The following is a 25847-nucleotide window of genomic DNA, read 5'->3' on the forward strand; positions in this document are numbered from 1 at the left end:
ATATCATATCGAATAATGTTTCTTTTCTAGCATGCAATATTACCCAAGAATGCGACAGCTGCGACCTGTATCCTTCCTGTGGATCGCACTATGATCTCATCGACAACATACAAATGGGCAGCCAATGTGGAGAAGCCTGTGAGACAGACGCCAGATGTACCGCCTCAGTCTGGAACATGGGCGTAAACGGATGCTATCTGTACGATACCAACTGCACCAAGATTGACAGGGTGCTTTGTAAACGTCTGTACAGGAAAACTTGCAACGAAGGTGCGCATACAACTGATTGGTTGGTTTTGTTGTAAATATTATAGAAAGGTTTTGGCATTTTGAATTTACATTAAAAATATTGCTTATAGACAAACAATCAAAAATTCAACAACACTTCAATTTCTGTAAATATATCAGCAGATATGTTGAGGAAAGATTTTATTAGTTGTGTAACAGCTATAGCTTTTTAATTAGTTTTACGCTGTGTTGACAGGGCATTATTTATAGTTCATTTATGAAGCTCACACCAATTGCTATTTCGTTGGTCGGATTTTCCGCATTTTTGTTGCATACTAGATAACATAAACTTCAACAAAAGTATTTTGAAGTCGCCACTTTAACTTTCCATAAACAAACACGCGAAGAAAATGTCAGTCAGTATACGCTATATGTTTGAACTCTTTTTTGTAGAGTCTTTGCTTCAAATGGTGATATCGGAATACTCCAAAACTAATATGAAATGACCGTCTGTTTTCTTCATTGTTGTTATTCCTTAAATCACAGAACAAAGATAGAATTTGTTTTAAAATCGTTTAGCATTTTAATTTTTAAATAAATGTGATATATCGGCCGCCGTTTTTAAAGTAAATGACCATAAAATAGTATTAGTTCCATTCCGCCCACAGCTCCAAATAATTTCGGGGAAAAAAAACGACAAAAAAGACTTAATAGGGGTTTTTACCGTTTGTGTTCTTTAAATCCAAAGCTGCCTTTTCCAGATTGCCCTCGATATGAGTACTTTAGACACCCGGAAACATTTGGAAGCTCTTGTTCGGTCGCCGGATTTTTCGCAGACGAGGGGGATTGTGTTGGACTATGCTCGGATACAACTGGATGTAATTCAGTCACTTTCCGTTCAACTGACAGTAGTTGTTTTTTGTGCAGCAGTTATTCCGGAACGCCAGCTCCTGCGGAATATTCATTCTGGAAAAAGCAATGCAAAGGTATTTACATAGTAGGTCGCTACCCGCGTTACTTTTTAAGTCGCATAGACCGGTCCAGTAAAATAAGCATTGGGCTTTATAAAGGTCTTAGATTTAGAAAACACCGGCATCCCAAAATTCGTGGAATTAACTCGTAAGCAATTCCTCATATTTGAGAAGTGTACTAAAAGATAGTTATATGCACTCAGTAAAAGTCAACGATACCTTTTATAGACCATAACAATGTATTGGATGAGGTTTGCGTATAAGAGAATATCAAAATTTGTATTTTTGAAGAAGTAAATGACTTGAGTGGCGCGTTTGGCCTTGTAAGAACATGCATTTTTTTTCGTAATATTTTAATACAGGCTTTGTTCAAGTTAACTCATATAGCAGAAATATCACAAAAATCGTTTATATACTCACCGCAGCGTGGACGTTAGTAAACCGGTAAATGAGGGCGCACCTGACAATAATGACCTTGGTAATATGACTATATTCTCGTCTCATGAGCAGATGTATTCCTAGAAATTACCAACGAAACAACCGATGTACTCCTAGTATATAGTAATATAGTATATTTGTTTTCTTAAATAGGTTGCGAAAAGAACGTGACTCAAGCATGCTTGAACTGTGGAATTTCTACGGAATGCGCTAGTTACTTCGCATATTTATATCCACAAACAATCACCAGCCAGTGCCTGACGTTTTGCAATACGTCCGAGGACTGCGGCGTCGGAGTTTTAGATCATAACTATTTACGATGTTACAACTACGATTGTTCGAGGGTCAGCGTTAAGTGGGACAACGTTGCTTACAGGAAAACGTGCAATGCTGGTTGGTTGCAAGTTGTCATGTATTTACACATTAAATATGTAAGGATTTTTTTCTGGTTGTATCTAAAGAAAACACAATGCCATGATGTATGATAACTATCAAATGAAAGGTATACAGACAAAAATATCGTAATACGAAAAACGTGACCTGGCTTTTGTTTATTGGCAGTAAAGTAAAACCACTATCACGCTTTAAACATCAGCGTACTTTTTCGCGTTACGCTTTTTTTACCTGTGGCCTGGTTTCCATAGATTGCGTCACATTTAATTACTTCAAATGACCATGCTTGAAGACGAATTATGTTTACTTTTTTAACCTGTAAAGGAAAGAAGGTTGCTCCCGTTTAGTCAACAGATTAGCTAAAACTACACCAGGCAAATTCTACATATTTCAGATTGTCCGCGGTTCAAACTTCAAAGATTCACGGGAATGTTGGGCAATTGTTCGGGCAGGTATGATACTCCTGTGTATGCAATGACAGAACACTCGTGCCTGGAATTTTGCCTCGAAACACCTACGTGCAGAGGCGTGTCTTTCAACAACAGTTACTGTACGACTTACGATTGCACTGAATGGTAGATGGAAACGATACCGTGTTTTACCAGAGACTCTGCGATATAGGTAACAGATGAGCACCAAATTACCATAGTTTTACTGACAACGATCATTTTGGGCCTAATTGACCGCACTGATAGTCGCGCGCGCGTGCGTACGTGCGTGCGTGCGTGCGTGTGTGTGTGTGTGTGTGAGGTCGGAGGGAGGAGTTGGAAGCGTTTGTTTAAACAACTGTTTGTAATGTTAATTGTCCTCGAATATAGTTCCCAATCGTAACTCCTCCACACAAGAACACGGTTTCTTAGAAGTGATCAAGAGTTTGGAGGTCTTATCTCATTCTATTTGGTGAGAATATAATCTAGGAAACTGCAGGAAATATAGACAAAATTCATTGACGATTTAGTGTTACTAATATTGTTTTAACAATCAAATGCTATGATGGAGCATACGTTTTTTAAAAAAGATGTGTATATTAATGTTTCAGTGTTAAATATATATGCATGGGTATAATGCTACAACACTTTTTGCCTGAATGCACTTGATGATGAAAGAACTGCAAGTTGCAAAAATGCAAAAATGCGTCATAGTGAATATTACCTAAGCAAACAATATGACGTCATAGTTTCTTGCTACTAAAATAGAAGTTCGGTTCTTAGTTTGTCATTTGTAGTAAAATTCATGCGTACTTTTAACGTATTTTGCAATTCTATTTCGCGTTATTACGATTGATATAAGGCCAGCAACATGTTTTATCAACGTTTGTTCAACGCCCATATCTGCTGTTCGCGGTTGAAATATAGAGACATAATTATGAGATTCCGTACCGAATGACGGCTTGTGTAACTTTATACATTCGTTATTAATTGTAACCTTTGCAGATTGCGAGAGAAACGTAACTCAAACATGTCTCAACTGCGGAGCATCCAAGGATGATTGCCCAAAGTATTTCACACATAAAACAAATGTGGGAATAAGCAGTGATTGCATGACGGAGTGCAACTCCTCGATGGATTGTAGCGTCGCCAGGTACAGTGGAAAGATTTCCAGTTGTTTTTCTTACAACTGTACGATGCTTAGGTTGAACTGGAAAATGATTGCCTACAGGAAGACTTGCAATGAAGGTTAGTAAACTTCCGAAAAGTATTGCAATTGATGTATGATGTACACCAAAAAATCAATCAACTTGGACGAAGTTTTAATCGGCGAGGATGGTGTAAAAGCTTCACTCGGTTAAACACATTTCCGCCCGCATATACTTACAATCATTTAACGATAATTGGGTTGAAGCAAAACGAAGGGTATTTGACACAAATAAATTGTTATATTCTTAAAAAGGCGATACAGTCAGGAAAAAGGGTCACTGTCCTGGTGAGAAAACCCGGGGTTGTAATTTTCGGGGGAAAACTGTCAACCTCTTGTCGTAACTAAAGATTGTTCTGATATATTGAAACTAAGAACGAATTATATCAATGACCAATGCCAACACGTTCTTGCGGCAACGCCCATTATTGAGAAAACCGACAAGGGTTTGCAACTCATGCGATACTCTTGTTTAAAGTTGTTATCGGTTCCGCACGCTTGTTTTATTAATCCATTTCTAACTGTACCTGTCTATTCTCAGATTGTCCTCGTTTTGAAATTCATCTCTTTGCTAGGGTTACTGGAAATTGCTCCAATATTCTAGCCTCCGTGGCCTCCGAAATAACAGAAGCCGCTTGTCTAGAGCTGTGCTTGGACACCCCCGGATGCAGGGGAGTGGCGTTTGACGGCTCAACGAATGTGTGCACTGTTTATGACTGTGGTGAAACATCAGCAGATACCGATACCGTGTTTTACCAGCGGCTTTGCGTAGAAGGTAGCACATTTATACGTGTATATTATTTGCTTTTATTATTGGTTTCGGGTGGAAAGTCCTTTACCAATATTACAATGACAATTACAAGGACATGCCAAGTAGTCAAACAATTTACGCTAAACTGTTTAAAGGAACAAGGCCAAAGATAAACTAACACTTAACAAAATACCCCAAAACGTACAAAACAACACTAACATAGCACATACAAAATACCTCAACCATGCCATACAAGCATATACATCTATTTAGTAGCAATTGTTTGGTTCCCATCTTGAAATTGACAGTGAAAGAGTTCACTGAGAGTTGTTTAGCAAGTGAGTACTCAACCTTAGACTTGAACCACCATTTATTATTAATTGCAAACTTGAAACTATTAACTAAATCGACGTCGATATTATCGTAGAGCAAATGAAGTATGAGACAACATATAAACAAATAAAAACTACTATAAGTACTCAACGACTATATACAGACGTCCCCTGCAAACGAGTGAATCCAGCCGGAGCAATAACTTCTACTCCTCAAAGCTACCATACCATTATTAAATATAAGCCACCCAATATAACTCGTCCTAGTTAGGCGGGACCACTACGGACAGTAATTTTCGACATATAAATGATGATTAATTGTAAATAAAAATAAACATCCGATAAACATGAAAATATGACCGAAAATATTATATCAAAATGTTACTATATACTCTGATCAGAACAAGAAAAAGTTTCAAAAGATCGCAAACAACCAACAAATGGACATCGAAATCTTTTTCTTTCTTTTTTGGAAATTAATAACAACAATAAATTTTTGAGTATAATACTTGAGATTGGTTATCGAATGTATGAAAAACCAATAATCGATAGCTGAATCACACTAAGGGATTGCTTCACACGCACAATTTAACCCTAGTGAAAACAACAACAAAAACCTAAGCAAAATCTCAAAAAATAGATGTAATGGTATCGTTTCATTGGCTATAATATTAGTCTTTGGTAACCCCATATGTTTAAGGAATATTTTAAAAGGCATTTGCTTAATAATTACTATTTAACCCCGAATTAATTGGCAGTAAATGTTATTAAAAATACGATTATGGAAAAATATTGACACGGATTTTGATTTAATAAATGTATAATGAGTAATTGAGCGAGTTGGTAAGACCCTTAGAGATGAACGAGTGAAATATATCAATATTTACATTCGCAATTCATTTTTGTATTATCAAATTTGCATTCATTTACATGAACCGCTCATGACCATTGTAGGCCAAGTTTCGCAGCAATTATTTAGATCATGCATATATAAAACACGAGACAGAAAATCTCTATAATTCACTTAACGAATGAGACCATAATTATAGCCAAAATCATTATTCCCACAAAATGAAGTCATGAAAAGGGGTAAATTATAAATATTTAAGATAACGACCCTGCTTACAATTGACCACGTGTTTCATTGTCATGGCCGAAAATATTCGAAGATAAAAACAAAAACAAAAATTCAACAATAAAGGTCCCAATGTCACAAAAAAACTCGATTCTCATTTTAAATATTTACCCGTTTTACCACATAACAGCATGAAATGATTTAAAAAATGTGCTCAATCTTTTTTAATGTACATTCTCATAGATTATTTTCATATAAACCTTTGGCCTACATGCCAAAAAATGATGACTCTATACCAAAACCTGTACTTGTACCGTTGGCATCCGGTTAAAGTTTTAGACCAAGCTGGCATTATCACTTGCAACACATATACCTCTAATTTAGTTCACTTCATACTTCGCGACCGCTACGGAATTAGGTTACATAACTCAATTTTATCGTAAATAAAAAGTTTGTCCTCCGATCGACTTAGGCACTAAGGTTTCAATTTTAGGGCACACTATGTTTCTGGTTAAAGTTCTAGATAGGAGTTTTACTAAAATAATCCCATACCCTAGGCCTATATTCAACTGACTTCATACTTCACTAGCCCTATGTCGACTTTGAAATGTTGGTTAAGGTTTAAGGAAAACCTTGGGTATTCACTCACATCTCTAATACCGTTCTTTCAATGGACTTTGCCGCTGCAAATACTTCACGCATTTGTTAAGGGCCATCACATCTCCAATACCGTTCTTTCAATGGACTTTGCCGTTGCAAATACCTCACGCATTTGTTAAGGGCCATCACATCTCCAATACCATTCTTTCAATAGACTTTGCCGCTGCAAATACTTCATGCATTTGTTAAGGGCCATCACAACTCCAATACCGTTCTTTCAATGGACTTTGCCGTTGCAAATACCTCACGCATTTGTTAAGGGCCATCACATCTCCAATACCGTTCTTTCAATGGACTCTGCCGTTGCAAATACTTCACGCATTTGTTAAGGGCCATCACATCTCCAATACCGTTCTTTCAATGAACTTTGCTGTTGCAAATACTTCACGCATTTGTTAAGGGCCATCACATTTCCAATACCGTTCTTTCAATGGACTTTGCCATTGCAAATACTTCACGCATTTGTGAAGGGCCATCACACAGTTAAGTTAGACAAATATGTACGACACTAAATATAAATTATGGCCCTTCATTACCTTTTCTAAGATTTTCATTTTGTGGTTTTACTTATATCTCGAATTCTATGGATCCAAATAAGTTTAAGACTTCACACAATTGTTCATGAACATTAAACAATTACAATAAATAATTCCATAGCATCCTTAATACATATTATGTCCCTTAATTGCATTACAAAGTTCAGTTAAAGTTAGGCTAACTTGGGGTTTTAACTCAGATTTACAATACAGTTGATTCGATGGACTTCATTCTGCACACAATTGATTACGGCCATCACACAATTATACCATGCAGCATAGAAGACACACGTACTGTCTACAGATATCGTGATGTCGTTCATTCAAGTGACAAAACACCACACACCGATAAATGTTTTGACACATACCTTGAGCCGAGCGCGCGTTCCTAGAATGACCTTTATTAAGAAAATTTAGCACTCATTCTTATAATTATATATAACACAGTAGGAAGCCTTTTTTTCAAAAAAAAAACACTCTAAAAAAAAGTATTTTTCATTTTTGAATCGTACAATGCTTACTAATGAAATATATCTTGGTAAGGTTAAGATTGAGAAATGACTTTCTGAGAATGGAGAATGGTTGTTTGATCGAGTAATACCATTTGACTAAGACCATATTTTCACACCACATTTATTGCTTTGAATTATTCTTATTAATAAGAACACATGATTGCCTTTTATTGCGTTTTAAATATATTCTCCATTTGTAAATGTTTCAATTACAGAATGTCCCAAGAACAACACACAGACATGCTACAATTGTCAGATTGCAACTGACTGCCCGATTGCGTATCTAACGATGCCCATGAACACCGATAACTCGACATCGCAATGCAAGCAGCTCTGCGACCAGGACGAACGATGTCATGCTGCAGCTTACGACGAATCCATCTCTCGATGTGATCTGGTCAACTGCGGACAAATGGAAGTAGCTTTCGGCCTTGTAGTCCACAGAAAGTCTTGTCACAACGGTAAAGGGTTACGTGATGTACATCAATGATTATAACCTTAGAGGAACTTATACTAAATTTATACGTTGATGATAGCATGTTTCAACCTTATAATAATAATAATAATACAATAAGTTATAATGTCACTTTACTTTATTGACTTAATTAAGCATGCATTTATCCATTTTACTTTTGCTCCAAAATGAAGTTATTTTGCTCCGTGTGCATCCTGTTGTTTCTATCTTTGTAAAATCACTTCTTCCATATTACTTTGAGAAATAAAAGCGGCGTCTATATAATCAATATCCGCTTAATAATGATGTACATTCCACAACAACTGAACTTCCGCATAGCAACGTGAACTGTCTGTTACAGATTGTCCAAGGTACGAACTCATTCGAATTGAGAACGCCAAAGGGGTCTGTGATATCATTGAATCGCTCACCGATGCTTGGTACGGCATGACGGAGTACATGTGCCTTGACCGATGCTTGAACACACCGGGCTGTCGGGGCGTCTCTTTCACAAATACTGTGTGTAACCTCCACAACTGTGACGGCCATGTGAGTGACGGAAGCACGATGTTCTACAAACGCGTGTGTGTACCAGGTACTTGATTATTTATTTATTTTGGTAATTAATTATGCATTCACTAAGACTTTCAAACTTATTTTTTTATAACAATTGTAAGAAAAATTATGATTATTGATGTTAAGTATTTCTTTCACGATGTTGCGCGAGATTATGATCTTGTCTTGTGGGGGAAACCGGTGTACCCGTCGAAGTCCTAATTGTCAAGCTTTGGTGACCACACAAACTTACAATCTCCTGGGCCGGGAATCGAACCCGAGTCACCATGTTGAGAATCGAGTGTGTTAACCACTGCGCTAACCGGGTTAGCGAATTATTCTCATCATTACACAGAGGGTTGATGTTTATTTTGTCTCCTTTTCCTTTCAGTGACCAAGCTATTGGTAGCCCATATAGCAAAATCATAACCAACGAAACTACATCATAAGTTCACTTGGTGCCATATGATTTACCTTCGCTCAGATAAAAATCATATAACCATATTTTATTTATACACCCTGTAAAGAAACGCCTATAGAAATTATAATAAAGAAAAAACGATACACTAATTTTCTTTCTTTATTTTGGTGATTCGATTAAAGTGAGTTTGTTAATTTTAGAGTGTGAAAATCCGGCACAACTGAAGATAATGGCTAACCTTGTCCCCAGTAAACTTCGTACGGCATACATTCTCGCGGAAGAGCTTGTACCCAGTACATTTGCATGCGCTCGGCGTTGTCGCTCAGTGGATGACTGTTGGGGTGCCAATTTCCGGCCAATGAACGGCGACATGGTCTTATGTCGGATGTTTGTCACGACAACAGACGGCTTGGACTTAGCCCCCAACACCACGTGGACTTATCTGAACTACGACGTATGACCTGTATATGCCAACGTGCCTACTGCAGAAAAAGCTATAGTTATTGAATATAGGCCCTGAAATATACGAGTATATGTACATCAGTCAGTCAAAAATGGACCAGTTTAAACATTTGGAACACTTTTGGTAGGTGTGTGTGTGTGTGTGTGTGTGTGTGCGTGTGTGTGTGTGTGTGTGTGACCATTACTTTGATATGCTTGATTTGTGCAACAACAAAGAAACATGTTTTTGTAAATATCCAATATAGTTTATATTTGACGTACTAAATACTACGATTTGATAAATGTATTCTGGGCTGGTGGCCATAAATTACAATAAACACTATTGTGTGTATGTTATGTTATGTTATCGGGTTAAAAAGAAGTTTACCAATAGTAATTTTACCGTTAGCTATTGTAAAAAAAATGTCTTATATTCAATTCTGACGTATGCTGTAATAAAATATGTAGTGTATTTGCAATTTTACACAACTTACTATAATCATCATCATAATTTTCTTTCGAGCATTGTTTAAATAATTATTGTGTGCCTTTTCCTAATCCTGTATATAGTTAAAAGCATGTTCAAATATTGATCCTCCTGTTTAAAGTACTGTTGGCATGTTACTTAATCTGAGAGCACCACATACTCATACATCGCTCTCCTAACTAATGCAACCACCTAGTTAAAAATAAAGCGGACAGTACATATATTTCGTTGCAATGCTCGTGACGAACCGTTTAACACCGTGCCCTTGTTCTTTGCATATTACACAGTCATTAACAAAGTAGTGACGTCATTAACACTTGGAGGATAATAAAATACTGAAAAATAGTATAATGAAGAAAGTTTAGAGAATAATAGTAATGGATTTTGAAGATGAAAATCAAGCAACGAAGGTAAGATTCGTTTGGGCTGGTAGTTTTAGGTTTAGCTGCAGTAGGGTACTATATGAACGCAATTACTCCTAGGTTTAACTACAATAAGGAACTGTATGAACGCATTCATTATCATGTTGCCTATTTTATCATTTGTTACTGCAAATTCTCTTAGGTTTAACTACAGTTGGTAACTATATGAATGCTTTTATTGTCATGTTGTCCATTTTATCATTTGTCACTGCAATTCCTCTTAGGTTTAACTACAGTAGAAAACTATATGAATGCTTTTGTTATCATGTTGTCCCTTGTATCATTTGTTACTGCAATTTCTCTTAGGTTTAACTACAATAAAGAACTTTATGAAGGCATTTATTATCATGTTGTCCAATTTTATCATTTGTCACTGCAATTTCCTTTTTCTATATTTTGTCAAATTATCATACTTTATTTATAATGGATGAATATTGGTATTGCTTTCTATTGCTTGAACCAAAAATGTACAATTTCATCAATATAACTAAAACGTAAATGTTGTATTCCTTGGAATGGGTGTGAGATGTACAAAACACAATGTTTTGGTTGCATGTTTACTGTGTTAAGTCCGATTAACAAGTGCCATGAAAGTGTACAACATCAGTTTATAAAAAATAATACATGCAATATAGTTTATGATTAAAGGGAAGTAATACAATTTAACTCATTTTCTATTGTAGTGTTTGGGTGGTGTATATAATACAACAGTTAGTTAATGTCCCTTTTTAAAGAATTGATTGTGCTCATACAACAATGGTTCGGGCACTCCGAATAAAGATGTTTAATGGTTTTAGTACGAGTTTGACAAAAGTCGCACAGGTTTGTTTCCGTACATTTGCATCAATATAAGAACTTGGTACATGAAATCATTCTTGGTAAGAATGTTTATGCAAAACTTCTTATGTTTTTGTCATTAGAACATTTTTCTTTTGAATTCCTTGTTCTCACCCTTAATCCATGTTTCATTTAGCCGGTGTTTTTTCGTCTATTTTGTTTTATTGATATGCAAATTTAGACTTACGAGATAGTCCTTGAGTTCTAATATATTTTTTGTACTTTGCTGCAGTGTAATCAATTTAATATTGATTTTGAGGCGTTTTCGATAGTCTGTTTACAAAGTGGCATTCAAAAATGAAATTCCCAACAAATTTGTTACAGACATTTCTATAAATAATTTTAATGTATTTGAATCAATGTATCGTTTCAGTAAATTGTCGACTATGGGTTAAATGGCACAATATATCATATAATATAAGTTAAAATTAACTTTCGATCTGAATTTTATTTTTCTGAATTTTGGTTAATGATATAATTATGTAACATACATTCTTGAATATTCATTTTCACATTTGAGTACTGGTGATTAAAATGAATCACGTTTTCGATCGAATAATAGTACTGTCCCTTCAGAAACAATTTGGTCGGCATGCTTATCGGATTAATAAATTACAGTAATCTGAACATCAAATGAGGAAGTAATCGGATAGCCATTAACCATTGTGATAAATTTTGATGTCTGGTATTCTGAGAGCATTTGAAAGAGTATTACAAATAAGATAAATGACCAAAAAGACTTTATACATGCAATTGTCGTTCGTTTTTTAGGTATAATTCGACTGAAATCAGACGTAATATGTCATGTTTTCCAAATTTTCAAGGCTAAAAAAGCTTCCATGTTGTATCTTGCCTGCATGTTTTTTTTAGTTTATTTTTTCTGCAATAATATCCGATTATCTAAGTTATGATGCTACATCCGTTCTAGGTTTATTATTGAGGTGTATGGGTGACTCAGTCACAGTTTTTCTTCGTTTGAACATGTTGTTTCTATTTTTATTATATTTAGTATATTCCGTTTTATTTTGAACTACCTGTAGTAAAGAAAAAGAAATATTATTCTGTTTTCGTCTAGTTTTTATCTCGTCTGTTGAAAGAATAACAAACTAGAGACTTTGTAATAGCTTTTGTGTCGTTGTCGTCGGTGATTTCGGGTGTGCAAAATCATCATCCTTGACCATAACTAAAAAAAGTTTAATATATACAAATATAACATGCAACACATATTGCAAGATGCCCTAAAACATGTACAATAAGGCCCATAACTCTACCTTTCATAAAAGTTGAGATCAATTTTCGAATTTACTAAAAACTGACTGCTGTAAATATAAAAGTTATTAGGGACCTTATTGGTAACTTTAACAAACTGAAAATAACATTCTTAAGCGAACATATAATATTAATAGTATCAAAGTTTGGATTGAAAAGGTCGAGATATTTGAATAGCCTTTGTGTTGTTGCCACTATAACCACTTAAATCTTGACCAATACTAATATTACCGCGTTCAAGATATTCGGAATGAACTTGGTACACATATTGCCAGAAATACTGTGGACACTGTTAAGCAATATATATGCAAAAAGCAAGCCTTATCACACTGGATTCAATACTTGATGAGTTTATCACTCTAGATTTAATACGTGTTGAGTTTTATCACTCTGAATTTAATATGTGTTGAGTTTTATCACTCTGGATCGTGTTGAGTTAAGCTCCATTTTGGACTGTGAACACTTAAAATACCTCGACAATTACCGAAAATCTAGAAATAATGGCTGATGGGTCGAATTATTGGTTATGGAACGTCACGTTGTGGATTGCTGTAAATGGATTGGCTGACAAGATATTTTACATTATCGCTAACTACCCTTTTTCGTCTAAGGGCGACGCTGCACTAAATTAATAGTATTCTTAAAAATCCATAAACAATTTTATTTTCGCAGAAACTTCCACTTATGTTGTGTCCATAGTTAAGGTTGAAGGTTCACAGACCAGGTCGAACATCATTATTTCGTATATAAGGACAAACTTCGTTGATCTAGGGGAAGAGTTAATTGAGAGTTCACTAAAAGGTTTCACCAGTTCTGGAACATTTTTTGTGGGAATTATTCTGAATGTGTTGTTGATCATAAAAAGAAGTGATGTCTGTGCACATTAAAAATACCAGGATCATTAATTTGAAAGATATTTTATCAATATTTGGACTTCTGTCAATATTCATTATTGGTATTTCTATAGGTACAATACCAACCACGCGTTTTTTGCTAAGAAAAACGCGTCGCCACCGCGGGAGAGATTGCGTCATCGAGGTAAATCGCGGCGATATATTCCGTGGTAGTCAACGCGGTGGTGCGCGTCATTGCCGAATTCATGGCTGCTTCCGCGTCCGACTTCCGAAAATATGCAAGCGGCAACTCGCCGTGATGCGCCTTACAGCGACTTTTCGAACAAACTGGCAGTAGCGTCTTAATACTCTAAGAGTTGCAAATCATATTTTTTAGGGATCCAACTACGTTTTGAGTACGAACAGATATTTTGAGAGAACGGATCGAGTTTGTATGAGTTAAATAAAACTGACTAGAGTTATGTAAATAGGGCAGAAACGAAGAAAACGCTTTCAGAGAATTACCAGCTACCTTAATTACCATAATTATCGCAAATTAACACTTCGCTTCGCCGCTTATCGCGGTGGCTCGACGCGGTGAAAGAACGCGGTGGGCATGATGCTTCAATCGCCACGTATAGTGAAAATTAGATCAAAAAGACAACGTCCGTGGTAAGGAAATATCGCGGCTATGTGCGAAATGTGCGAAAAAAACGCATGGTTGGTAGGGTATTTAAATTTTAACCGTACTTATGTTAAATTCATTTCGTAAAACTGTTTGTTTTTTTGCTGGAAAATTGTTGCTGGTTTCTCTTTCTCTGTTGCGTTTGGTGGTTGTTACAAATATCTATAAAAAACGCTAATAATTTACACAAAGAAGAGTATTGAAAATCCCAGACAATGTATATATAAGGAAGTGTATGGAAAATCGAAGACAATGATAGGGAGATTATTTGATATTGTTCCTTTATCACAATTGTGGTTGATATGGTAATGTAAATAATAAAACTAATAAATGTAACTATAGTCCATTTGCTGTCTTTGCTCGCAGATCGAACATTTATTCATTTCCTTTAGGAAACTATTGAATGATACCCAGTGTTGTATTGGTCCTAAATGATACATACACTTAACCTAAACCTCATACTGACCAACAGTGTAGACGATCGAAGAGATTAAAATACATTGAATCTGTGAGGAATTTTCAATACCATTCTCTATGCTCAGTTTATGTGTTATTCATACTCTAACTTGTGTATGTATTAGCTGTTCTTCAATACACTTCTTTGCTTCTATGCGATTGCTTAATTCTATGATCTTCATAACTATGTTTCTATGTAATCCGGCCGTTTAAGGATAGCAGTGTTCGTTGCAAAAACTCATTAAAACTGCTAAGCTAGCGGAAAAGATAAGGCGCAATATTATCATATTTGTGTTCCCACTCAAATCGGGGTCACTTTATTTCCATCGTCTGTTTGTTTCCTACATACATGATCGTTGTTGTTGTTTTATATAGTTTATAGTACAGATGGAAAACTTTGGGCTAAGATCAAGTTGTTAAAACTGCAATAAATTGATGTCCAATTTATATTTGGCATGTTCTTTTGGTCTTAACACGATTTACTTTTTTCGGATTAAAATATTTCTTCTATGAGTATGTACCCCTTTATTTGAAATGCCTTCAATGTCGTTAGTGCTGCTCAACACTGTTAAATGATTATACTGACTTTATAATGTTGAAATCTAATATGCAAAGGATACAACAGAAATATTGATAAAAAGTATATTATTATTATTCTCAGTTAGGTCGGACATTTACGATCACATAACTGTGTAAAAATAATATAATATATTCAAACATTATTTCGTAACTTATTTCTCATTGACAATAATGTGCATTTTTGTAAGATATAATATTTCAATATTGTGCATTAATCTGCTTTCTTAAGAATGCTGTTTTCAGTTGAAATTAACAAGAAGGTCTGTGATTTTTATCTTTCAGATGTCGGTCATATCGGGAAATTAACGAAAGAAGAGCGCTGTGGAGCCAACGTAAACGATCATTTGTAATTGATAGACGAAAAGAGGGCATAACTCATCAATTATTAAAGCCAGAATAATAACCATTGTTTAACATGTCCCTGGTTTGTTTGGCAACATGCGTGCCAGGTCATATTTGAATTTTCTGATCTTGTTCTTTGTTTAAGTCGTGGTTTGAGATTTCGTCGACGACACAAAAGCTTTTACAAAGATACGAGTTTGTTTTTTCTACAAAATACAGACGAGATAAAAACAAGACGAAAACAGAACAATATTTTCTTTTCTTTACTTAAGATAGTTGCATCATAAAACCGAATACTCAGATAGGTGCACACAAAAAACACACAGCAACAACATATTAAAATGAAGAAAAACATCGACTTAATCACCCATACACCTCTATGATAAATTTAAAAAGGTGACAGCTGTATTACTTAGACAATCTGATACACAGATATGTGATTTTGCCTGGTGACACTATATCATTTTGGAATCACCTGGAAGGGTTTTACGTGCAGCAAAAAATAGAAAAGAAAAACAGACAACATTCATAGAACATACAAGCTTTTCTAGCCTGGGAAATTTGCAAAAAGGTCATATCACGTCAGATTTCAGTTGAAATATAGCTAAAATTACAAACTACAAATGTATTATCTATAAAGTATTTTTGGTCATTTATCTTACATATTAGTAATACCCTTTCAAACGATATCAAAATACCAGTAATCAAGATTTATCTTTATGTTAAATGGCTATCCGATTACTTGCTAATTTGATGACCAAATTACCAGACAAATGGCTTTGAAACGTTTTAGCAAATTCATCATATTCATCAACAAGACACTCTTAAATATATACAGAGTTTTCTGCATACAAAAAAAAATACACAATTGTTAATAAACTACTGAAAACTACTAAAAGTCAATATAAACACATAAACAGCATCAAAATACCCAATTAGTTGCTAAGCTCAAAATTTCTCATAAGTCTTAACTTGCATATCAGTAAAACAAAAATATATGAAAAAACACCGTATAAATGAAATGATTGATTAAGAGTGGGATTCAAAGAATTCGAAAAATATTCATGTTTTAATAACACAAACATAAGAAATTTACCATACGAAAACTTACATAAAATACTTCCACGTAACAAGTTCTTATATTTATGCAAATTTACTGGAACAAGCTCGTATTGAAACAAATGAAAACCTTCGTTCGGAGTGCCCAAACCATTGTTGAATGAGATAAATCAATCCTTAACAAAAATGACATCAATTAACGTTTTAGTTATATTGATAAAATTGTATATTTTTGGTTCAAGTAAAGAAAGCAATACCAATGTTCATCCATTATAAGAAAAAGTATTATAATTTGACAAAATATAGACAAAGAAATTGCAGTTAATAGATGATAAAATGGGGCGACACGATAACAAATGCATTTATATACTTCCTTACTGTATTCAATACTTATGTGAAAAACATAACAAGCTCAGTGGCAAAATGTTTAAACATCAACCCGGTTTGATGGCACTGGGTAAACGCCAAAGACATAGAAGACAAAAATAAATCACAAACAAGAAACATGAAAGAACAGCACAAAACTCCACAAAAAGCACAGTGCATACATACTATATATAAAAAAACTAGGTATGTTTATCAAGGATTGTTAGGTACCGCCTTGGAACGGTCAGTAAAATGTAAATTTACTGGGGGTTTAAACCAGTGTGTGTGCACAACATCACTCTTATCCACACAATCCTATATCCAAATCAAACCTAATCTAACTGCTCAAACGACTAATTCCTTAATTTTTATTTTTTCATCTTCAAAATCCATTTAATAATTCACCTATTTTTTGTTCATTTTACTATTTTATTATCCTCCCATTGTTAATGACTACACTGCTCTGTTTATGACTGTGTAACATGTAAAGAACAAGGACATGATTTTATACGGTTTGTTATCGAGCATCACAACGAAACATATGAAACTTTACGTCAACATGTAGTTGATTAATTAGGAGCGCTATGTTGGATTATGTGACGTTCTCAGCTTAAGTAACTTTCCAACAGAAGTTTCAACAGGAGGGCCAATACTTGAACATGATTTTAGCTTATTAAAGAAATATCATTCATAATTGTGTCGTCGTCATAAGTTAATATAAAAAAGAATGTTTTTTTCAATTCCCCAAATCCAAAGGGCCCATGAGGAAAACACTATATTTACAACTTTTTCCAATGGTGCATACATAAACATGATAAGAAGAAGGCACACAATGATTATTTATGCTTAGAAGAGGAATTATGATGATAATATTAATACTTTAAAGTGTGTAACATTGCAAATAAACTACATTATTACATTATTTTGTTAAAGCCTACGGCAGAATTGAAAATGAGACATATTCTACAAAAGCTTATGGTAAAATTACTATTGGTAAACTCCTTGTTAATCCTATAAAACCGCTTAAGGAAATGTCAGCAACCTGCAATAACTGATTGAAGTATATGCACTCGTATATTATACGGTCCATTTTCACAAACGTCTTGAGTCTGATTTTGAGGCTAAAACTCACAATGCGATTTTTAAAATGTTACGAATTATCTTAAATGTAGCTATTTCTTGACATGTATTGTAAATTGTTTTATACATAATCGGCAAATCTCACCATTAATGCCCTTCAGATAGCATTGTATCATGAAATTACTGTTTGTTGTTTTATGTCTTGATTCTCAAGCCCACACTCAAGGTGTTAGTGAACATCGGCGTTAATCGTCAGAGCTAACACAACTTTTGCTATTTTGCAGTCGTCTGGTTGGTAAATACAGTTCATACGTTGTAGTTCAGATAAGTCCACGTGGTGTTGGGGGTTAAGTCCAAGCCGTCTGTTGTCGTGACGAACATCCGACACAAGACCATGTTGCCGTTCATGGACCGGAAATTGGCACCCCAACAGTCCTTCACTGAGCGACACCGCCGGGCGCATGCAATGGTGTTGGGCACTACCTCTTCCGCGAAAACATTTGCCGTTCGAAGTGTACCAGGGACAAGATTATACAATGCCTTAGAGTTTGCCGGATTTTCAGATTCTGAAACGTACGAAATTAGTGAGAGCGAACCATTAGTATGTGAGAATAAAATGATTGTACACTTTATCGAATTAACAATTATATATATATATAGTTAAATTGTATGGCACTGAGTAAACTAATTCATATTGGTACGTTTTATTTTGGTTTTGCTATATGGCCTCCAAATAGTTAGGTAATAGCAAAATAAACTTTAGCCGTCTGTCTACGGGTTCGGAAATTGGTTTGTCCGGTTAGCGCAATGGTTAGCACACTCGCTTCTCACCAACGCCTCCCGAGCTCGATTTCCGGCCTTGGACTATGTGAGTTTCGTTTCTGTCCACCAAGTCGGACAAAAATGGTTTCCACCACAACACAAGACAACACTCCCTCGCAACATCACGCCAACGAGTGACTTAGAAAATATAGTTTAACTTTCTTCATAATCGTTGTGAAATAAATAAAGTTTGGAAGTGTTTAGTAAGGCATACATAATTACCAAATTAAATTATCTACTAGTACCTGGTACGCAAACGCGTCTGTAAAATACCGAGTTCCCGTCACTAACATGATCGTAACATTGGTGGAGGTTACACTCAGTACCGGTGAAGGAGACACCCCGACAGCCCGGTGTGTTCAAGCAACGCTCAAGGCACACGTGCTCTGTCATGCCGTAGTCGGCGTCAGTGAGCGACTCAATGATGGCACAGATACCTGTCGCGTTCTCAATTCTGAAGAGTTCGTACAATGGACAGTCTGGAACAGACAGTGCTATTTATATGCGAAGGGTCATTTATAAAAGGTGTCACTTCTTTATGAGCTTTTTGCATTTCTTAGGTAATCTTAACGCATATATTTAGCAACAAATAACCAAATATGCTTAATTCATCTGGAAGAAATTGCTTTGTAAAATAAGAAAATACAAGAAGCACTTGGAACCACAAAAGAGTGTTTTGATTCAAAAGTGAATTATAGAAAAATGTTTGCTTAAGGGTCCTCCAAAGTGCAAACTTGGTCGGGGAAGATAACAAATTAAAACGTTTCAAAAGTTCATGTTTTATTTAGTTTTGAGGAACGATCATTTTGGGAGTAAAACATACATTCTTGGTGACATGTTTTGGGGTAGTAAGGAGTTGTCCAAATTTTACAAAATATTTTTATCAGATTTTGGATCAAAAAGCTTTCACATTTTTCCGTATAGTCTGTTGACATTATAACTTTGTTTTTGTGTCAAAATGCCAAAGACAACATAATCAATTTTGATACAAAACATATTCAGTTTGTATTAAGACATTTTCGGAAAAATGTAAATGAGTTTAATTGGAAATCTGATCAAATCTTTTTCGTAAAATTTTCTTTACTCCTAATGACAGCTTCAGATGTTGCTACGCATGTATGAATAATTCTTGCTAAATATTGAACCTCAAATCTAATTAAAAATTGAATTTTTAGTTTTGACCCTTCACCACGACGTTTGCACTGTGGAAGGCGCTTAGTTTACTCAGTTCAATGACAATTAAATCGGTTTCAAAATAATTTGGTTGACACATGAAACTCTTTGACATTGACATTAAGTATGAACTCTTAAATGGTTTACTCCTCAAAACCCTTTACCGTTGTGGCACGCTTTTCGTTGAACTAGAAGGCTGGAAGCCACTTCCATTTGTCCGCAGCTGACCAGATCACATCGAGAGATGGACTCGTTGTAGGCTGCAGCAAGACATCGTTCGTCCTGGTCGCAGAACTGATTACATTGCGATGCCGAGTTAGAGTCGTTCATCGTTTGATACGCAATCTGGCAGTCAGTTGCAATATGACAATTGTAGCATGTCTGTGTGTAGTTCTTTGAGCATTCTGGAACCAGAAACATTTTAAAAATAAGTCATATGTCCCACACACGCAATAAAAAGCAACCATCATTCCTTTTTTATAAGAATGAAACAATGTTATTAATGTGAAAACAGTATATTGGTCACTTGCTGTTACTCGACCAAATTGATCAGGCCTCATTATCACGAAAATATTGGAGACGTTTCTCAATCTCAGCCTTAAAATAAAACAAAATCGCAGATAAGCATATTGTAGATGTTTTACCATGTTTAAACAAGTATTATATTAAGTATTATGATGATAAGAAACAGTGTTAATATTCTTAATAAAAGTAATTATTGAGCAAAATAAGAACTCGAGTATATAATATCTGCAATAAACAATAAATATCACTAAACTACATTTTTTGCTCTTTTTCCACTTGTCTGTATACTTCATCGCTTCAATTGAAGTCCCACGCAGATAAAGCTTTTATTGATAACTGTCCAGGCAAATTTTAGGTATTCCTGTTTAACCATTAACCAACATTTGATAAAACTTATATTTCGATATCTGGTGAAATGTCAGTATTGTTTTTATGTGTTACCTTCGACGCAAAGTCGATGGTAAAAAACGGAATCGCTATCTGCTATGTATCACCGCAGTCGAAAACATTGCAGACACTTGCGTTGCCGTCATAGGACGCTCCTCTGCATCCGGGGGTGTCCAAGCACAGATCCAGACAAGCGGATTCTATTATTTCGGAGGCAACGGAGGTCAGAACAGTGGAGCAATTTCCGGTGGACGCAGCGAAGCGGCGAATCTCGAAACGAGGACAATCTGAAAATGCGCAGAAAAAAAAAACAGAATTAAATTACCCGCCGTCGTGTGCTAAACATTGCGACGTTGAAAAGGATCGCAATTGACTTCGACCACTGATTTCCCATGCACTAATATTATTGCCATCAAAAGAGCGATAGTTTTAATTTGGCAGAAAATCAAACTAACTGCTCTGCTAAAGGTCAGGATATGTATACATTTATAATAGTAATTACTTGTTACCTTAGTGTAAGCCCTCGTCCTTAGTCTAAGTCGATTTCTCACCACTCACTATCTTTCTGAACAACCAACCTAAATTAACAGCCATATCATCAATGCCGGGCACCAGCTGCACAAACACATATAAGTTACTTACTTACCTGCGTTGCAAGTCTTCCTGTAGGCAATACCTCCCCAGTTCAAACTTAGTCTTGAACAATTGTAGGACAAACACCGAGAATACGAGCTTAAATACGAGCTGACGCTACAATCATCGGAGGAGTTGCACTGTGCCAAGCAATCACTGCCTATTCCGACGTAATGCGTTAATTCGAAGGGCATTTGGCAATCCGGGGATGTAAGGCAGTTGATACAGGTCTGAGTAACGTTTCGCTCGCAGTCTGCCAATCATAAAATTAAATCGTTACACTATATGAAAAATCTTATAACTTATGATGTATAAGCATGAACAGTAGAACGTTGACAATATGATACGACTCCAATATAATATTAAGCGCCCTTATACGTACATTCATTAAAGCTAACTGACTAAGATCATAAACTGAAAGTGCACGGTTATTATTAAAATCGATATTCAAAGTTTACACAAGAAGGGCAAAGGGTAAAAGAACTGATTTAATTGGAATGCTACATTTATAGGGGTTTCCCTTCTCAACTTAAGCATTGCCTACAGCGATCGCTCATCAAACAAAGCGATGTTTAAAACATGCGACGCAGATATTTAAAAAAAATATCCAAGTTATATAACTACTCCCTGACATACCTTGGACGCATAGTCGACGATAAAAGACTGAATCGCTATCGGTTAATGTATCACCGCAGTCGTAAACAGTGCAGACACTTGCGTTGCCGTCATAAGCCGCTCCTCTGCATCCGGGGGTGTCCAAGCACAGATCCAGACAAGCGGATTCTGTGATTTCGGAGGCAACGGAGGTCAGAACAGTGGAGCAGTTTCCTGTGGCCGCAGCGAAGCGCCGAATCTCAAAACGAGGACAATCTGAAAATGCGTCTTCGTGTGTTTAAAAAGGCGACATTAAAAGGGAATGCAATTCTCTTTGATGATGGCATGGTCGTTTATTGTCACTTCTGTGTGACAAAGAAAGATCATATCTTCTTAGGGCTACGCTAGTAAGTAATAATTCTGTTCATGAAATAGAGTCAAAATGTGTACAAAACTATAGCAATAAATTGTTTGGCTTGTGTAAACCTTATATATGAAACGATAAAGTATTTCCAACCACTGATTTCCCATGCACTAATATTATTGCCATCAAAAGAGCGATAGTTTTAATTTGGCAGAAAATCAAACTAACTACTCTGCTAAAGGTCAGGATATGTATACATTAAAATAAGCAAATTACTTGTTACCCTAGTTTAAGCCCTCAATATTAGTGTATGTCGATTTCTCACAATCTTTCCGGCCACACAACCCTAATTTAAAGCCGCACCCAGTAGTGTCGGGCACCAGATGCACAAACGTATACACGTTACTCACCTGCGTTGAAAGTCTTCCTGTAGGCAATACCTCCCCAGTTCAAACTGAGACGTGAACAGTTGTAGACGTAACACCGAGAAGAGGACCTTAAATACAAGCTGACGCTACAATCATCGGAGGAATTGCACTGTGCCAAGCAATCACTGCCTATTCCGACGTAATGCGTTAATTCGAAGGGCATTTGGCAATCGGGAGATATAAGGCAGTTGATACAGGTCTGAGTAACGTTTCGCTCGCAGTCTGCCAGTCATAATATTAAATCGTTACACTATATGAAAAATCTTATAACTTATGATGTATAAGCATGAACAGTAGAACGTTGACAATATGGTACGACTCCAATAAAAGATTAAGCGCCTTTATACGTACAATTATGAAAGCTAACTGACTAAGATCATAAACCAAAAGCGCACGGTTATTATTAAAATCGATATTCAAAGTTAACACAAAAAGGGCACAGGGTAAAATAACTTAATTAATTAGAATGCTACATTTATAGGGGTTTCACTACATAACTTAAGCATTCCCTACAGCGATCGCTCATCAAAAAAAGCGATGTTTAAAACATGCGACGCAGATAATTTTATTTAACAAAAAGGTTATATAACTACTCCCTGACATACCTTCGACGCATATTCGCTGGTAAAAAACGGAATCGCTATCGGTAAATGTATCGCCGCAGTCGTAAACAGTGCAGACACTTGCGTTGCCGTCATAAGCCGCTCCCCTGCATCCGGGGGTGTCCAAGCACAGATCCAGACAAGCGGATTCTGTTATTTCGGAGGCAACGGAGGTCAGAACAGTGGAGCAGTTTCCTGTGGCCGCAGCGAAGCGGCGAATCTCAAAACGAGGACAATCTGAAAATGCGCAGGAAATCCAGAATTGAATTACCAGCCGTCGTGTGCTTAAAAATGCGATGGTAAAAGGGATCGCAATTCACTTTGATGATGGCATGGTCGTTTATTGTCACTTCTTTGTGACAAAGATAGATCATATTTTCTTAGGGCTACGCTAGTAAGTAATAATTATGTTCAAGAACTAAAGTGAGAAATGTGTACAAAACTATAGCAATAAATCGTTTATATTTGTGTAAACCTTATATACGAAACGATTAAAGTATTTCCAACCATTGATTTCCCATGCACCAATTTTGCCATCAAAAGAAGCGATAGTATTCATTTGGCAGAAAATCAAACTAACTGCTCTGCTAAAGGTCAAGATATGTTAAAATACTTTGTTTCCATAGTTTAAGCCCTCGACTTTAGTCTAAGTCGATTTCTCACTTCTCACAATCTTTCTGGCCAACCAACCTAAATTAACAGCCATATCATCAATGCCGGGCACCAGCTGCACAGACGTATACAAATTACTTACCTGCGTTGCAAGTCTTTCTATAGGCAATACCTGCCCAGCTTACACTGAGACGTGAACAGTTGTAGACGTAACACCGAGAAATCGGGCTTAAATACAAGCCGACGCTACAATCATCGGAGGAGTTGCACTGTGTCAAGCAATCACTGCTTTTTCTGACGTAATGCGTTATATCGTAGTGACTTTGGCAATCCGGGGATACTCGGCAATTGAGACAGGTCTGGGTTACGTTTCTCTTGCAATCTGCCAATCAAACATTAATTGTATACCAAGTCAAAGGTGTATGCATAGCATCAATGCGGCGCGATACAGCTAGAATGAAAAAAAATATGCATCGAGATCACCAACGAAAAGTTTGTGTTTACCTTAATGATGAAATATTAAGTATACATGTTTTTGAAAATCATTATTGTTGATAATACTGCAACAAATGAATTTGTTTTTGTGAACAAACTTAATTGTTATGAGAAAGTTGAATGGATGATAAAAAAGATTATACATTGTGAGGAAACAACATGGAATTTTTCTTATGAATGACATTGCAGAGCGAACAATTAAGCATAATGTAAGTTTTTCAGACTTCCTTTGAATGTACTTGCCAAGAGAGAATACTAAGTAGAAATAGAGAAAAATATAGGAAATTGTAATAGTACTGTGTAATTATCATCTATTCAAGTAAAAGTTGGTCAATCGGAACAACTCGGCCATTATCCAACATAATTGATGCTATATCAAAGCTTGCCGGAGATGGCTGAGTTGTCACGATTGAAAAATTTGTATTTAAAATCAATATTTTCAAAACAACAATATTCAGGGCCGTTATCACTTTTCTTCGTTATCAATTAAATTATACATTAAAAAACGGCGCCTTTAACATTTTATCGTGCAACGTGGATAACTGGTCAAAGTTAAGCGCTTTATTTTGGCCAATATCAAATATAGTCGGGCAGGTATGATACTTTTGATAGTCGGCGCCGACTTAAAGGTTTCAAGCACATGGAATTGAACTGTTTTCCATTATTGGTTATACACTAAGGAGTACCGCCTAAAACCAATTCAGAGTTCAGCTTAACGTTTTGTTGTCCCTATAATTTAAGAAACGATCGAATTGCGTGATTGATGTTATTGTCGGAGTATGAACGCAGTTGGTCTGGTTAAAGTGTATGGAGATTTATAAGTGATTTTTTTTATATATTTTACAGTTTCAAACAGTGAAATATCAATTTGATTTGTTTCACTGTTTTGAATTTAAGCCCGCTCCCAATTCCAAATCGAACGTTAGCACGCACAGGACACGGATACCACTGTCACCATGCTAGTAATACAGCTAGCCGGAGACCAGACTCTTTAAATTCTCTCGTTTTTTAAACCTATGTTACTTGATGCTATAGCAAAAAAGTTATTGTTTGTTTAAGCTGAAATATATTTAGTTTATAAAGAGAGGATGGAAACTTGTGTGACTTGAAACTGTGTATTTTAGTCCAAATATATCGTTGTTTTAGCAACATTATTATCAATATTTTGAATATATTTCTCACGACGGCTTTAGCACTAAGCATGGGGACTATATGATCATTTGTTAATATTTAAACACGTTTAATGTTTGCCGTGGAAGATTTGTTTTAAAACATGTGCTGCACGTCGTCGATTTTAAAACATGTGGTGCACGTTGTCGATTTTACAACATGTGGTGCACGTTGTCGGTTTTACAACAAGTGGTGCACGTTGTCGGTTTTACAACAAGTGGTGCA

At 35.8% G+C, this 25847-nt stretch overlaps 2 protein-coding genes across 2 annotated transcripts; both read right to left on the bottom strand.

Moving 5' to 3' along the window:
* Positions 1–17772: 17772 nt before the first annotated feature.
* On the bottom strand, positions 17773–20910 carry LOC128223068 (uncharacterized). Its single transcript, XM_052932305.1, has 4 exons — positions 20779–20910; positions 19977–20216; positions 18885–19118; positions 17773–18383 (listed from the first exon to the last, which is right to left on the bottom strand). Exons 2-4 carry the CDS (start codon positions 20140–20142, stop codon positions 18124–18126), a joined length of 660 nt encoding a protein of 219 aa, XP_052788265.1. The 5' UTR covers positions 20143–20216; positions 20779–20910; the 3' UTR covers positions 17773–18123.
* LOC128223182 (uncharacterized) lies at positions 20821–24051 on the bottom strand. Its single transcript, XM_052932475.1, has 6 exons — positions 24009–24051; positions 23349–23582; positions 22726–22965; positions 21994–22227; positions 21371–21610; positions 20821–21011 (listed from the first exon to the last, which is right to left on the bottom strand). Exons 1-6 carry the CDS (start codon positions 24049–24051, stop codon positions 20821–20823), a joined length of 1182 nt encoding a protein of 393 aa, XP_052788435.1.
* Between the last annotated feature and the right edge of the window lie 1796 nt (positions 24052–25847).

Source organism: Mya arenaria, chromosome 17 (genome assembly GCF_026914265.1).
Source record: "Mya arenaria isolate MELC-2E11 chromosome 17, ASM2691426v1".
Lineage (NCBI taxonomy): Eukaryota > Metazoa > Mollusca > Bivalvia > Myida > Myidae > Mya > Mya arenaria.